At 35.4% G+C, this 14,825-nt stretch overlaps 1 protein-coding gene across 6 annotated transcripts in view; it reads right to left on the bottom strand.

Annotated features, from left to right (window-relative positions):
- Positions 1-14,825, bottom strand: part of DNTT (DNA nucleotidylexotransferase) — a 134,269-nt gene that overhangs the window by 48,694 nt on the left and 70,750 nt on the right. For 5 of the 6 annotated variants that reach the window (XM_040071201.1, XM_040071202.1, XM_040071200.1 and 2 more), the window contains 4 exons: positions 13,487-13,657; positions 12,127-12,198; positions 9,288-9,411; positions 8,063-8,195 (listed from right to left, as the gene is read on the bottom strand). In XM_040071201.1, coding sequence (XP_039927135.1) covers positions 8,063-8,195; positions 9,288-9,411; positions 12,127-12,198; positions 13,487-13,657 — 500 coding nt within the window. The remainder of the gene's footprint in view (positions 1-8,062; positions 8,196-9,287; positions 9,412-12,126; positions 12,199-13,486; positions 13,658-14,825) is intronic. The other variant, XM_040071204.1, reaches the window with a different exon arrangement.

The raw sequence follows: 14,825 nt of genomic DNA, 5'->3' as shown, positions 1-14,825 counted from the left end.
GTCAGACTTGATGTGACTTTTTTTGAATGACGTGGTGACCTATTCAGACTGTCTCAGCACCGTCACCTTAGTCTTGTGCAAAACACCTTTTCTGAATTTACGTAATACATGTTTTATGCTCACTGAAAATTATGTACTTGTGTATTGGAGAAACTGTGTTCGAGGAAGGGCAAAGCATTTTCCCTTCCAAAACAACAGAGGAGTGTTTTTAAGATAAGTCATACCAGAACCTAGTAATTTACACGTTTAATTTCCATAATGCAAACAGTAACCACCACTGCATACACTAATTGTTATAAAATGATGAATGAATACTTTTCAGTTAACCTAGCAAAATAAAAACCACAACCATTTTTATTGCTAATCTTTTAAATGGGAATGGTCAGTAGAATATGCATTATTAAGTACACTTCATTCATATAGTAGGACTAAGAGTAATTGTATCATACCCCTTTTATAATTTTTCAAAAACATTCACTTTGGCAAAACTTGTCCAGGAATTTGTGTAAGTGATGCAAAATCTGTTTTTACATCTTTGGAATTCTAATGCGATATTATCTGAAGGAGTGGCATTGCAGAAGCCACTGCAGTTTGAGCTGGGAGTACTGTAATTCGTACTGACAGCTGTCACTGCTCCTTTCCACTTAGGTGGGTCTAACGAGCCAGCCGTCAGGAGAGATTGGTATTTGTTTCAGAGCTGGGACTTCACATCAGGAGAAAGCAAGTTAGCTGTTAGTTATCACCTGACACTCTCACAAGCTCCCAAAACGGCAAAACTGAGCTCAGTGCTGAAACCTGCTCCAGATAATGGCACCACCATTCTCTTGCATTTTGCTAAGCAAAGCCAGTGGAATGGGTGCATCCACATCCAGATCACTCAGCCCAGCCTTCTGCATCCCAGGAGCCCCAGATGGCTTTTGTCGTGTCCCACACTGAGCAGGAAACCCAGAAGCCCCTTCCCCCATGCCTGTCCTCCTACACAGGGAAGGATTTATCACAGTGAGTCGTCTCTGTTACACAGTGAAGGTTTTGAGACACTGTCACCCAAAAATGAGAACAAACATCAAACAGAATTATGGAAACATCAAAGATGCTTTTGAACAAACAATGGTAGATTTCTAACAACTTCTATTACTTTCTCTGTAAGTAAAAGGCATACTATGTTGTAAATACTAAATCCATGAAAAGATTAAATTAAAACATTCTACATTAGTGCAGAAGGAACTAATTTAAAAAACCTTGGACACCTACTGTTTAGGTATTAGATTATTTGTGAGATGTCAGAGTAAATTTCTGAGGGGAATGTACATTGTTAACTGACTATTCTTCACACCATTTCATAAAATGCTCTTAATGTGGGACTTCTTGTCAAATAATTTTCATCACTTCTCAGCCATGTGTCTTTCTTAAAGTCTTAACTAGATCATTTTGACTACCTCTTCCTTAATTTCCATTCACTGACAAAACAAAGATGTGAATTTTTTGTCTCATATCTGCACATTATCACTGGCATTGCACAAAAAATAGGTTCTTCTTTTGACATTGCATCTCTATAAAAGAATTAAATGAACTGTGAATATCAGCATTTAACCAATAAAATGAGATCCTTATTTATTTAGACTGTATCAGATCTGCTTCATCTAAAAGTCTAATTGAAAAGGCTATTCAGGTCAGCTGTGATATTAGAAGACAACTGAATCACATTTAATGCTACTTAAAGGATGTGAATGGGCTGAAAGAAAAATTAAACCATGGCCATTAAAATTTAATTTGACTAAGCGAAGCCATTAACATTTTGGTTTTATGCAGCGGCAAGCATTCTAAAAATATTTAGAAATATAATTTAGAAACCTAGAAGTGCCAAAGGTTGACCCTTACACAGCAAAAATGATTGAAAGCGACCTTACAGGGCAAATCAGGAAAAAAAGCAAAAGGAGAACAATTGTTCAAATAGCATTATTAGCTGTCATTCTTTTCTTCCTTCAGATATAAACTGTCTTCTATTCTAGTAATTACTCATTTTGTTTTTCATTTAACATTCAATTAATTTGGATGTCAAAAGAACATAACATGAAGATGTGGAAAGAAAAAAATGTATTTTTAAGAAAATGCCCAGTCCTACTTCTGGTAGTGTACCTGCAATGTGTTGCTTTGTCACCACAAGTTTGCCTTTGCACTTTGAAAATGCCACTCCAATATCCCTTAGACGCTGTAATGACAAATATTGTTAACAGCACAAAGCATCCATCAGTGCAGTAACTTTAAAAACTTTCATCAGTTTCAAAAGAAAATTTTGTCTAGATTAAAATGGTAACAAATCTCATGATGTATCATAACTGAAATTTCAGACTGACTGCCTGACAAGGCAATAGAAATCCCTAGTTTTGGTTTTCAGTCTCACTTTTTCCAATTAATTTTTTAAAAAAAAGAAACTGCTAATACAAGAGTCTTTGTTTAACAGTCCCAAAATACCAAAATAATACAAGCTGAGATTTCATATCTTGCTTTATAACGTTATTTGTATTTCTCTGGCTTACTAACTAGTAGTCACCATCAGACTTGATAGGAAACATAAAACACTGAACACTGTAAAGGCTCTTACAAATGCATTCCAGAAGGTACAGGGTGTTCATAGAAACTGTAAGACTAAGGCAATTTTCTGGCTCTACACAGAGTGTAAAATTTCTGGCTTTGCAGAAATCAGCCACCTCCATTTTCAGCTCCTCACTGGACCCACCAAGTGAACTAGTTTTAGAGATAAGACAGGTACATAGCTACACAGCTTCCTTCTAATGAGATAAAAAGTTGTGAAAGTAGGAAAGGGTGAAGTAAGGTGGGGCATGTAAAAAAACTGAATCAACAAGTTTTTGAAAGACTTTCAAAGTATATGCTCTGCTTAGTACTCAATTTTAAGTTTCATGGGTTCTTACAAAGTCCTTTTGTCTGTGATTCCCAAATACCTTATTCATCAGTTCCTACTTCATGATTCATTGTGGCTAATAATAGATGAAATGACTGGAAAAATAATCAAAGCTCTAATGACAAAAGGAAGTGTCTGAATTACTGCAATAGATTATCTTTTAAATTGATTTGGCTAGCCATTAATTTGATTTTCTCCTTTCCCAACTTAATTTTTAATGGATTACAGAAAATTAAAAGCAGAAACTTGTGTTGATCCCTGTTCCTTCACTTGCAGTGCTTCTAACTCCCGCCAGAGAATATTTTTACAGACAGCTTATCAATACCTCAAGTTCAAACACCTCTAATCTTAGCAAGTTTGGAAAAGCAAAGCTGTTTTACTAAGCTTTAAAACCAGTCAGATCAGATTAGAACATCTCCAGGTTAAAACTCTCACCCAAAGTAGGCTACATTTCATCAGAGGAAAGGCTGAGCTCATGAATGATAGCCAAGCTGTCTCTCCAGCCTGTTGCTGGAATAATTGTTAGATCTGCTTTAATTTGAACATGAGCGAGCTACCACTTCAGCTTGAATGTTCAGCAAGCAGCTTGCCTCACATCTCCTTTATAGCAGATTTCTCCCTGGAAAAAATGTTAAATACCAGCATACAAAAAAATTTATTTCTTTTTAATAGCAGTAGAAAAAAGTGAAGAGAAATTATAGTATTTGGACTTGCGTACCTGGAGAGAGTTTATATTTTCCCTTACCAGAGTTTATGTTTCAGAGTAAAAAACAAAAAAAAACCAAAAAAAACACATGGAAATAATTGTACCTAAGAACAGTGTAAATGCAAAGCTACACTGGTACACTGTAACAACAAAGTGTAAGTAGAATAAGCAATTTCTGCTTAGAAGTTTGCCTAAAAACTTAATGCAAGAATCTTTTGCAAAATTAATTCTATTAGTTTAACAAGTAAGTCCAGCACTATTTTAATCCTAGATCTGAGGAGAAAGAAAATAATTTGCATAATAAGACTTCAAATACATTTATTCTGAGCAGCTAAAAAATATTTGGAGTTACGTCAGGTATTTTAACCTCATTGCAGAACATCTACAGCCTCCAAAAGAATACTCTTATTAGGAATATCCAATATCAAAAGGTCAAATAGAGCTTTTTATCAGGATCAGAACTTGTGATCAGATGTTCTGTGATTTATCAAGATGTTCAGCCAGTAGCCACAGGACAAGCTCAATTAAATAAACCACAAAGTCTTGCCTATATTCCAAAGCTTGGAAAGCGTAATACTCTTCGACATTCAATCTCAGTCTCTCTATACGAGGATGCGCCAACACAGTTAGATGTGATTCCACCTGCCATATAGAAGTCTTATTCCTGAAACAAAGGTGCCACAATAACCTTGGATATTTATCACTGCATGAACCTGTAAAATAATCTCTCAAAGTGTTTCTTTGTCTCAGCTATTTCAACTTATCTCCAAGACTGAAAGAAGAGATATCTTTAAATTATTTTCTTGCTACAGAACAGAAAGACCAGAATGCTGTCCCATGTCATTACTTTATGCATTCCTTTGCCTTGTAGGAAATGTCACCGCACACGGGAAAGAATTTTTTGCATTGTAATATACAAAAGCATGGCAGTGGTGCCTGACAAATACCATCACCCTGTCCTTTTCTCTCTTCATTGCTTTTCTATTAATAATTCTTATCTACAAATGTTAGAGAGTATCAAATCCTCATTTCTAAAAGATAATACAAAATTCAAGCAAGGAGATAGTGATCTACACTCAGGTTCATGTTGGGACAGAATTAAGAATAAGAGAGACTGGGAAAAATTTCCCTGAAGACTGATAACAGCATGGAAAAATTAACCTCCCACAAAGATAAAAAAAGATAAGATACATTAGTTATTCTTCATGATGCAATACCCAAGACACTTGAACAACCTCTTAAGAACTGCAACATGGAAAATTACCTAAAACAAAGTCACTGCTTAGTCTACTTCACTTTCTTTCTCTGAAGGCTAAGGTAGGAGAAGCCAATAAAAGTGTGTCTAAGTAAATATTTGAGAAAGTGAGAAGTGAAATCATAATACTAAGAGGATCTCTAAATAATTTTCAAAAAAGTAAGTGCCTGTTGATGATATAGTAACCACATCCTCACATCACAGACACAATTCTACTTCTGCACAGATAACCACTACTGTGTTACGTGCAACACAATAAAATTGAACCCTAACTTGTAAATAATTTGTGAATCATATGGACAGAACACACAGAAAACCATTCTGAAAATGTAGTTCTTATACATATATATAAAATATCCTCATTATTGTATGTAATTCTTATTCTAGATTATTTTCTGAATGTCTCCAGCCAAATTTGGAGGTTGTGGGTATATGTATTGAGATACAAAAAAACAATAAAGAGACTGAAACCATAAACTACATATAGGATACAGTGCTTCCTCCAAGCATTTTTCCTCTTATGAAACCCTCAATTTAGATCACATCTTGGGGCAAAACCAAGTGTCAGCAGCTAAATCAAGTTCACTAAAACCTAGGATCTTACTGAATATCATGATAATGCTCCAGTGCATGCCAACCTTTTCTTGAAATTTCTCTAAAGCCATATACTAATATGGAACTGCAGGAACAAGGGGAAATCTCCTCCAGTTTCACTCACATGAAACTTAGAGTGAAGTTATTTTTCTACTTGTCTTTCCTAATGACCCTACAACAAGGCTAATATTATTATTAATAGCATTAACATATCGCTAACAGGAATAAAATTTTCTGTAACATGCACTGATATGCACCAAACGAGACAATGCTATTACTACAGAAACCTCCTTAATTCCCTTCATTGAAAAAATTTACTCTTTTAATATCCATGGGAAAAACATTGTCAGGTCCACAGTTGAACTCATTTAAAGGTGAGAACACACATTAGCTTAAACTACACTCCTGCCTTGGATATAGCTGGGACAAGTGGATTATTAATCAGGGATGTTGCTTATTAGAATAAGGGGCTTCTTCTCCCTGGGGCCTCTGTTTATGTAGGAAGGGAAACTTCACCTTCAGTGGCTTTAGTAACTTATGAGGTTACTATCCTCCACCTCAGAATTTGTCTTATTAACTAAAACCTCAAAATAAGGAAGGCTGAGCACTGAAAGTAATACTGTGCCAATTCAAACAGACTTTGCATAGCAAATTCAGACTTTCTAATAACATTGTTCATGGCATGATTTATATTGCACTATCAGCACCTTTGAATCTTCCTTCTTTGCAGTCACCCTCCCTGACACCTTCCCTGAACAGACAATGAAATATATTCCATACCAGATAAGTGTGATTTATTTTATAATGACAATTGCTCTATTTCTGTATTTCTATGCATTTCAGTGTTGCAATTTCTGTTTCAAAATGACCCAGATAAGTGCTGGAGAAGGTTGAAAGAAACATAAAAACCCTCCCTGAAACACAAGGAATGTTCTACAGGCAGTTAGCCAAGAGTTCCTGTAGGAAGGCAATGAGGGATAAACTTATCTAGACTTCATTAATTTCTGCCCCTGAATTATTTCAAATTAGAAAGATATGAAGGGTTGCCATTACGATTCTTTTTTTACAGGTCTAGAAAAAGAAGTCAAACAAAAGACTGGAGGTGAAAGACTAATCAATCCAAAGAAAAGGTCATGAACTACTTTGCTGGGATTTAAAATAAAACAAAGCAAAACCTATTACATATTTTACCTTTATACTGTTTGATTTGTGAGATTCACACTTTGCAAACTATGCTGCCAACAAAGCCCACAAATACATTTTATTAGAAGAAACTGGGACTTTTCAGTAAATAACCCCATCTCGACATGAGTTAGTCAGCTACATCCAAGTTACCAGTGACACAAGGTCTCCGACTGATTTGCATCCTTTGGGAGAGTCTCTTAAACAAAGACTCACGGTATGACGACACTTGAGGTTTGGAACGTAAAATTATATCTTGTTATCAGACCTCTGGTCAGGGTTCCTGCTTAAGCCTAATGCTTCTTACTGACCGCATAGTTTTATAGAAATTATGTAGCTGGAGGTTGCTAACATTCCTACAATAAATACGGGATATACCAGAAATAATTATAAATACCATGAAAAGGGACAAAGATGATAAAAACATTCAGCACAATCCCTATACTGTAGAAATTACAAATTAATTTAGTACTAGACAGAGTCTCTGACTTATCTAGGCTTACAATATTAAAACACACAGGTGCTATATTAATTATTAATATTCTTTCATCTTTTGCTTTCATATCAGTTTTAGGTGCATGAGAGTCACTGAATTGCATATTTTGAGTTCTGCAAGAATAAATATCTTTGAAAGATACTTTTATATTTAAAATACAGTTGGAAGTTTTACAAAGTAACAAAGTCAGTAACAAAAGCTAGCAATGACTATATTTTTTTTGCTTAAGAACATAACATGTAGCGCAAGAAGGACATAATGGGGGACTGAGAATAGAGCAAGGAAAGCAGAACTCCTGAAGGCTATTCCCAGCTCAGTACTGTGTTTTGTGGCTGTAAGAAAACTCTCAAGTAAGTGCTGAAAGAATGAATGTTCTGAACAACAGCTTTGGGTTTGGTTTTGCAGAGCAAGACCAAAAGTATTTGTAACAAAAAATCAGCCCGTAAAGGAATTCCGAGATCCCATCTATACAGATGTTAGTATATATTTAATTCAGTCAGTGCTTTATAGTCATTTTAGTAACTGTTTACTCCAAGTATACTTCTAACACTACAAACTCTGCCTCAGCACATTTCAAACTCACGTGACTAAGATCTCATTAAACCTTTCCCCACAAAAACCCAAACCAAGACAGCCTTAAGCCTGTTGTATCTTTCCTTCAAGCATGGCCTTGCCATAGTCTCAGCCTTGGGAATTCAGATCCAGCAAAACTAACCACCTGCAGCGACAAAACACAGGAACCTGGGACTGTCATAGAATTGTACTCCTGTTCGGGGGAAAAAAAAAAAAAAAAAAAAAAAAGAGTCTGATATTTTCCCAAAAAGCTTCTTTGAATTTTCCAGGACACAGACATATTTTTCTTCATGCACCTGCATAAAACAGTCAAGTGACTTCATTTTTTTCACTCACCTCCTGAAACCACCAGTTATGGTAACTAAAGCATCTGGAAGAAATGTACACACAGTATTCTTGACAATCGAGGTTACTGCATCTGCTTCTGCCTTAGACACGCAGCTAACAAGGTCCTCATAGTAGAGAAGCCCTGGAAATCAAAGGGGAGAAGTACTGATCGCTCCACAGAAAGATTAAAATCTACACAGCATTATTTAAGGCCCAAATCACAGGTGGTGTCGGTACAGAGACAGCCTCTTTCTTCCCTCATCTTTCTCCTTAGAGTTTATGTATATTTTTGTCATTATAATTCATAATGTAATTTTGTCAACACAGCAGCCACAATAATTGCTGCACTTTCTTAAGACCTAAATATTTATAAATTAGTCTGACTTCCCCACCAGCTCCCATCAATGGCATTTTTGGATGTACTCTTTCAAAAGGCAGTCTTCCCAAAATAATGTTGTTCTACGCAAGTCCAGAGCTCAGATGTATGTGAAATATCCCAGCTAGCTCATTTCTGATCACAGACCTTGCTTTGAAAGAGCCCAGTATGGCAGCTTGCTTCACATTTGAATATGACATGTAAAAGAAAAAGGGACAAAGCAGCATGAATATAAGAAAACTGATCCAAGGGATTCTGAGGTGATGTAAAGCACATGAATTTAATGCAAAAATAAAGTTACATTATTTTAAGGTCATATTATAGAATATGTTTACTTTGATGCAATTAATTTCTTTGTTTAATTCATTTATTTAGGGAAACAGTGCATGCACACAAAATCTGTGGGGGAGCAACATTATTCATGTGATCGTGTTTAACATTTTAAAGCTAAGATTATAGAAAAAAATTTATAAGTACTGTATAACAAGTCTAGATTTATCGGTAAAGTAGAGCTGCCTTGAAGGAGAGAGATCTCCTCTGAAAAGTAGTTCTGGACTTTCCCAATTTTGTAATTTTTTTCACAACCTGTGCAGTACTGAACCATTAATAGTTTCATGTATAAGAGATTTCATTTGGTTTCTGCACAAACAATTTAAAAACATGCATATTTTTATGTTTTGGATGACACCATTTTTAATTAGGAGCTCACATGGTCCAAATATTTTCACCTAATAAATCAGTATTCACAAGACTGCAGCAAGGGAACAGATGTATAAATGAGCTTTGCCTTCCCCTGTGATTCTGTTATCAAGTTCTTAGAGCACTGAGATACAAGTTTTTATGACACTTTCACCTTACCTGCTTTCTGCATTTTTGACAGCTTCAGGGTCTTGTCAGCTTTTACCTCTTCCACAGTTCGCAAGCCCAGTCTGTACCATTTCTCAGAAGTCTTCACTCCCACTCCAAAGACTGAGGTAAATTGCTAAGGTCAGTAGAAAAATATTTCAGAGTTGTTTTCTAAAGAAGCAGTGAATTAATAATAAGCAGGTAACAACCAGGTTTCACAAGGAAAGCAATAGGCAGAGTTAATCCTACACTGAAGATAAATAGTGTGATATACAAATTCAGCTTCCCTTCTTTTCATGACTACTTTGAACAGAGAATTGGTTTTATACATGGAGAGCTCTCACTAAGGCGAAATCTAAACAAAAATACATTAGTCGTCCCAGCACCTTTATGTAATTTACTAAAATGTACACTTTTACCTAAGGTTTGAAATAAGGGTAGTAATCTTTATTTTTCTCAGTTTCTGAATAGAAATGCAAACAGCAACATTAGGTAGCTCTATTCCCTGACACTGGCCTGATAGAATAAGAGATGTCACAAGATTATCTCATAATTTGACTGACATTGAGGCTTTGTGCTATATGCAACACCAGCTCTCTCAAAAACAAACAAAAAATAAACAAAAAAAACCCATAAAAACCCCAAACAAACAAACAAAACAACCAAAATAAGGACCAAACCCCCACACACTCATCCCTAAACAAACAAAAAAACTGACACACAAAAAACTAACTTAAAACATCCCAAAATCTATCAGTCCACCAGAAATTTTTGTGTGGCCATATTCCATCTATTAAAAAGCAATGTTGTTCACTAGCTTACTACCCATGAAAGGATGTAAAGCAAAAATGTCACAGTTGTAAGCATTATTCAATGGATCGATATCTCAGATGAACACTGATATGAAAGCAAGAGGGAAATCTTTCATGCTTGCCTAAAAGCACGTTCTTTATGTTCAGTTTGTCAATACTGTAGCTCTCCACGCTTTCTTTGTACTTTTGCGGAATTCAATGAGAAGCTGTGTAAGACATGAATAGCTGCTCTTTTCCATTGAATGTACTACCTCTGAATTCCAAGCATGCTGGCTTTATTTTGTGTTTCGGTGAAGTTATTAATTCCTTGGAAATAATTAATATAAAATAGAGAAAAATTAAAATAATGGATAATATTAAATATTAAATAGGAATTGCCCTAAATTTTGTATATGATGGGTGAAATTACCTACTCTTTGTCTGAATCACGGGTGCTTATAAAAGGATATGTTTTTTTAGATTAGATTGTTATTTTTTAATGTTTTTGCTGGTGCTGAAATATTTTCAAAAGGGTCTATTACTAGTTTCAAATGATTCTAGAAGGCTTTTTTAACACTGAGAGAGAGAATGAAAGAAAAAGGATTCTAGGCACCCAAAGTTTTAGGGGAAAAAAACCAAAAGTGGTTTTTTTTTCCTTTCTGTACTAAGAGCCACTGTTATTTAGCATTTTATAGAAGCTGCAGTGCAGCACAAGTAACAGGGAGCTCACTTCTTCAGTTGCCTGTGGGGGAAATGAATCACGCCAACTCACTGTCTGCAGCCCCCACTTCTGTAAGGAGGCAAACTGACCCTGCCAATGCATGTCCCTACATCCAAAACACTGACTGTAATTTAACTCAGTCATTTGAGAACCACGCTCCTGGGGCCAGCGTGATCTTTTAAGCCTTGATAAGTGAAGCAGCAGGCACCAGGACTGTGCTAAACAGTAAAATCTAGGAATTCACTAATATGAGATTCTTCTTAGAATCTCATAAAAAATTGGTGGAAACAACTGGTTACAACTAATTTAGACAAAATGTTGAGATGTATGCTCAGCCAAGAAGAAACCACCTAAGTAAGTTTGTTGTAATTTTGCATGTGAAACAAGGCATAAAGCATATTTGAGATAATTTGTCTCCTGATGGGTTTTATTCTAATCTCCAAGAGATTTTCTTAAACCCCGAAGTGTAAGATTTAATAGCTGTTCCTCAATCATGCTGTAATGCAATCATGCATTAATAATCAAGTCTGCTTCTTGAATCCTGCTATACATGTCAATCTACATTTCTTTCTGAATATAGCTCGAGATGGCATCAACAACTGTCTCTGAACACCCTTGCATAGCTGTATTGTAGGTCAGAGAGAATGGAAGAACCTTTGGGTAACTGAGGTCAAAGTGAGTGACGCCAGGGAGAATCAAACAGATCAAACAGCCCCATTTGTCTCACTCTGTTTTAATTTTTCTGAAGACAGAGAATATTCATAAAGATCAGAAATGCAGATAAAATAAAATGTTTGTCCATCTTACATGTTTCCAATGGAGAATTCAATAAATATTTCACTAATGGGAACTGCAGTATTTATGGGATTTAGATTCCCTGCAACTATGAAATTGTGTGACTAAGACTCTATAATCTGCCTAAAGAAGAAATAGTTCCAGTCCTCCTACCTCACACGAAAGAGAACTACAATAGATCTCAGTCAACTTCTTCACCTGGTATTTTCTTAATTCCAGAATAAAATCAAGTAGTGTTAAAATGATAAATAGCTGAGGCAGAAATAAACCCGACATCACGTTAAACTTACAGCAAAGAATAAGTTGCATTACATTACTTAAGAGCAGCTATATATACATCACATTAATTAAAATAGAAAGTTATTTCACATTATTCCTTATCACTGTTTCTCAATTTCCCTTTCTTTTTATTCAAGACCTTTGTATTTCTTTGTACTTGACATTGGTTGTCCCTTTATAATAAAATTGATGGCTTTGTCCAAGTTTACTTTGTCCAAGTAAAGGGAGGGAAATTTTAAACAGCAAGAAAACTCAAAAGATTTACCTTAAATGCCTTGTATCGCTCATCATTCAACACCTCTTTAACTCTAGAACTCTCTCCTTCTTCAATAATCTCCTAAACAAAGAAAAATATTACTTAAAGAAAATAAATTTAAAAAGCAATTGTAAGATCTTACCACAATTAAAAGATTTAGTGAAATAATTTAAAACCAAGTTTTATCAATCTTTATCAATCAATAAAGATAACTCCTAGCAAGCATATTCTTTTATTCCCTTAGGATCAAATTCTGCAACCCTTTAAAAAGACAGAAAATTACTGAAGGATGAAGGAGAAACTGGAACCACAGAATAAATTTCACAGTACTTACTTACTCATAAATTTACTCAAGGATGAAGTAGAAACTGGGACCATGGAATATATTCCACAATACTTATTTACTTATAAAGTCACAGCCAGAAAGCAGTTATTTATCATAAGCTATCAATGACTTGTCCTGAAAATTAGATTTCATTATTTGGTTGAGTTTCCTACTCTCAAAAATAAGACCATTGTAAGAACAAATACATTTTTTCTAGAGCATACAATTCTTTCAGCATTTCTTTAAAAAATTAAAAACAAAACTAAGAAAGAGAACCACCAATATAAGCCAAACAAACCATCCTATTTTCTGTGGGATCATGGTTGCAATGCCAGCCCCCCCACAATATACTAAAAGCACTTCAGAAGCTACATTCTTAACTGGGGAATGGGGTAAATGAGGAGCCAGAGCAAAGCACAACACTCAGCAATGACCCCTCCAAACAGCTGAGACCCCTGAGCAGCTGCCTGCTGGAATAGCAGCACTCAGAGATAGGCTCTTGAAAAGGCTAAGAACTAAAGAAAGGTGCAGGGGATACTCCAAGTTGCAGTAAGAATGTAGAGTTCATCCATCACCTGGGTAAAAGGCTCTGCTATAACTATATATAACTTGCTATAACATAGCAAGGTAAGATTGAACATTAAAGTACTAAAATATTTACCACTTCCACAAAAAATAGTATTTCCAATAAAGCATTCTGGTGAGTAAACTGATGTTGCCAAGGGCAGAAGTCACATGAACAAAACTATTAACAGTTAACCCAGTGCATCTGAATCAGAGTCCTTAGGAATTACATACAAAGATGATATTGCTTTCTTTATTCTCTTGTATTTATTCACTTGTTACCCTCATTCCTAAGAGTTGGGGCTCCATGAGCTGTGTGTTACAAAAGGTTTCCAAAAATCATTCCATTGCTAGAAGCATGGATAACACCTTGTTATTACAGGAAATGCAGGAGATTGTGTACCATAGATACCAGTGCTCCTCTCTGTAAATGTTGATCTGTAAAAGAATGAATTGGCAGATAATCCAGCAGTACATCACCTCAATGATATCTCTGACTTGGTCTCCCACACAGGGCAACCCTTGTATATCTTTCATTCTGGTTACTGAAAATGGAAGAGATTTCAGCAAAGAAGTTGCCCTTAAAAATTCCAGGCAGAATATTTCGTTTTCTTTGAACTCGTAATTTTCGGCCATTACCTCAAAGGCATCCTGGGACAGGGGGAGGCAGAGAAAAAAAAAAAAAAAAGTTAAAGTTTAATAAAAACTTAAAATATTCAGTATGCTCCTTAGAAAGGTTACTTTGTATGCTAATTCAATAATTGCTTCTTTACACTAGGGTGAAAAGATAGAGTCCATTAAAAAAGCAGACTAATTTTCTAGCAACTTGAAGTTTTCCAGGCATCATAAAAATTTTAGAGAAAAAGGTAAGAAAATTTTTTGATCTGTAGCACAGCCAAGCTTGAAAACCTTTTGTGAGATTTGCCTTCTGTATTCTGTATGAATCTTATAAACTAGGGTCAAGTAGAGCCATAATTTTTAGAATTATGCCCAACTATAAGTAATCCATCAGATCAGCATGTAGCATCTGCATTTTCAGACACAGACAAATAGGAACCAGTGGCGATATTGGAAACCATCTTCGTCTTTTTGAACATGTAGCCATGCTTCTACTTGACAATTTAGGGAATAAACTCTCATTTTTCTCATTTTTCAGATGTAAAACCTTGCAAATATAAACACATTTCTTTATGGTTCTTTAGATGTCCATGGTTTGATTTATTCAACATTGCACTTAAAAATACCTGAAGAACGTCTGTATTGTTGATTATTTTCTAAACAATCCATATGAGGTCTGTTTCCCACTCAGAATATATATAAATATATATATTAATAGCAGCAAATTTTATAAATTAAATGCAGGGAATAAACCACACAGTAGCGCAGAAGAATTTTGTTGCTGTTGGCCACTGTAGAATATCAGCTTTTGAGAGAGAACCAATGCTGCAAAATAATTTTGTGAATAACCTAAGAATTTACTAAGAAGATTTTAAGTCAGATTAGCTGGAAAAACAAGTTCTGAGTGAAATCTTGCACAAAACTCAAAAAATTTCAAGAATGCAAAACTGAGTGATTTCTTCAGAAGTGCTTAAGAATGGACCATTACTAGAAGAGACTTTCACTGTTCAGAACGTTTCCCCAGAACCCAGAGAACTGGTTGTCAGTGTGCATCTGCCTGCAATTACCACTCCCCAGAGCTGTAGGCCAAGTGCCTGCTCAGAAATGTTTTTGGAACAGATACGAGTAAAATCAAGAGACAACAAACAGCTTACCAATGGCTACAGTGGAAAGTAGGAAGGAAAAAGATTAAGCGGTTTTT

Source organism: Hirundo rustica, chromosome 8 (genome assembly GCF_015227805.2).
Source record: "Hirundo rustica isolate bHirRus1 chromosome 8, bHirRus1.pri.v3, whole genome shotgun sequence".
In the NCBI taxonomy this organism is placed as follows: domain Eukaryota; kingdom Metazoa; phylum Chordata; class Aves; order Passeriformes; family Hirundinidae; genus Hirundo; species Hirundo rustica.
This window is presented reverse-complemented; position numbering and strand designations above follow the sequence as displayed.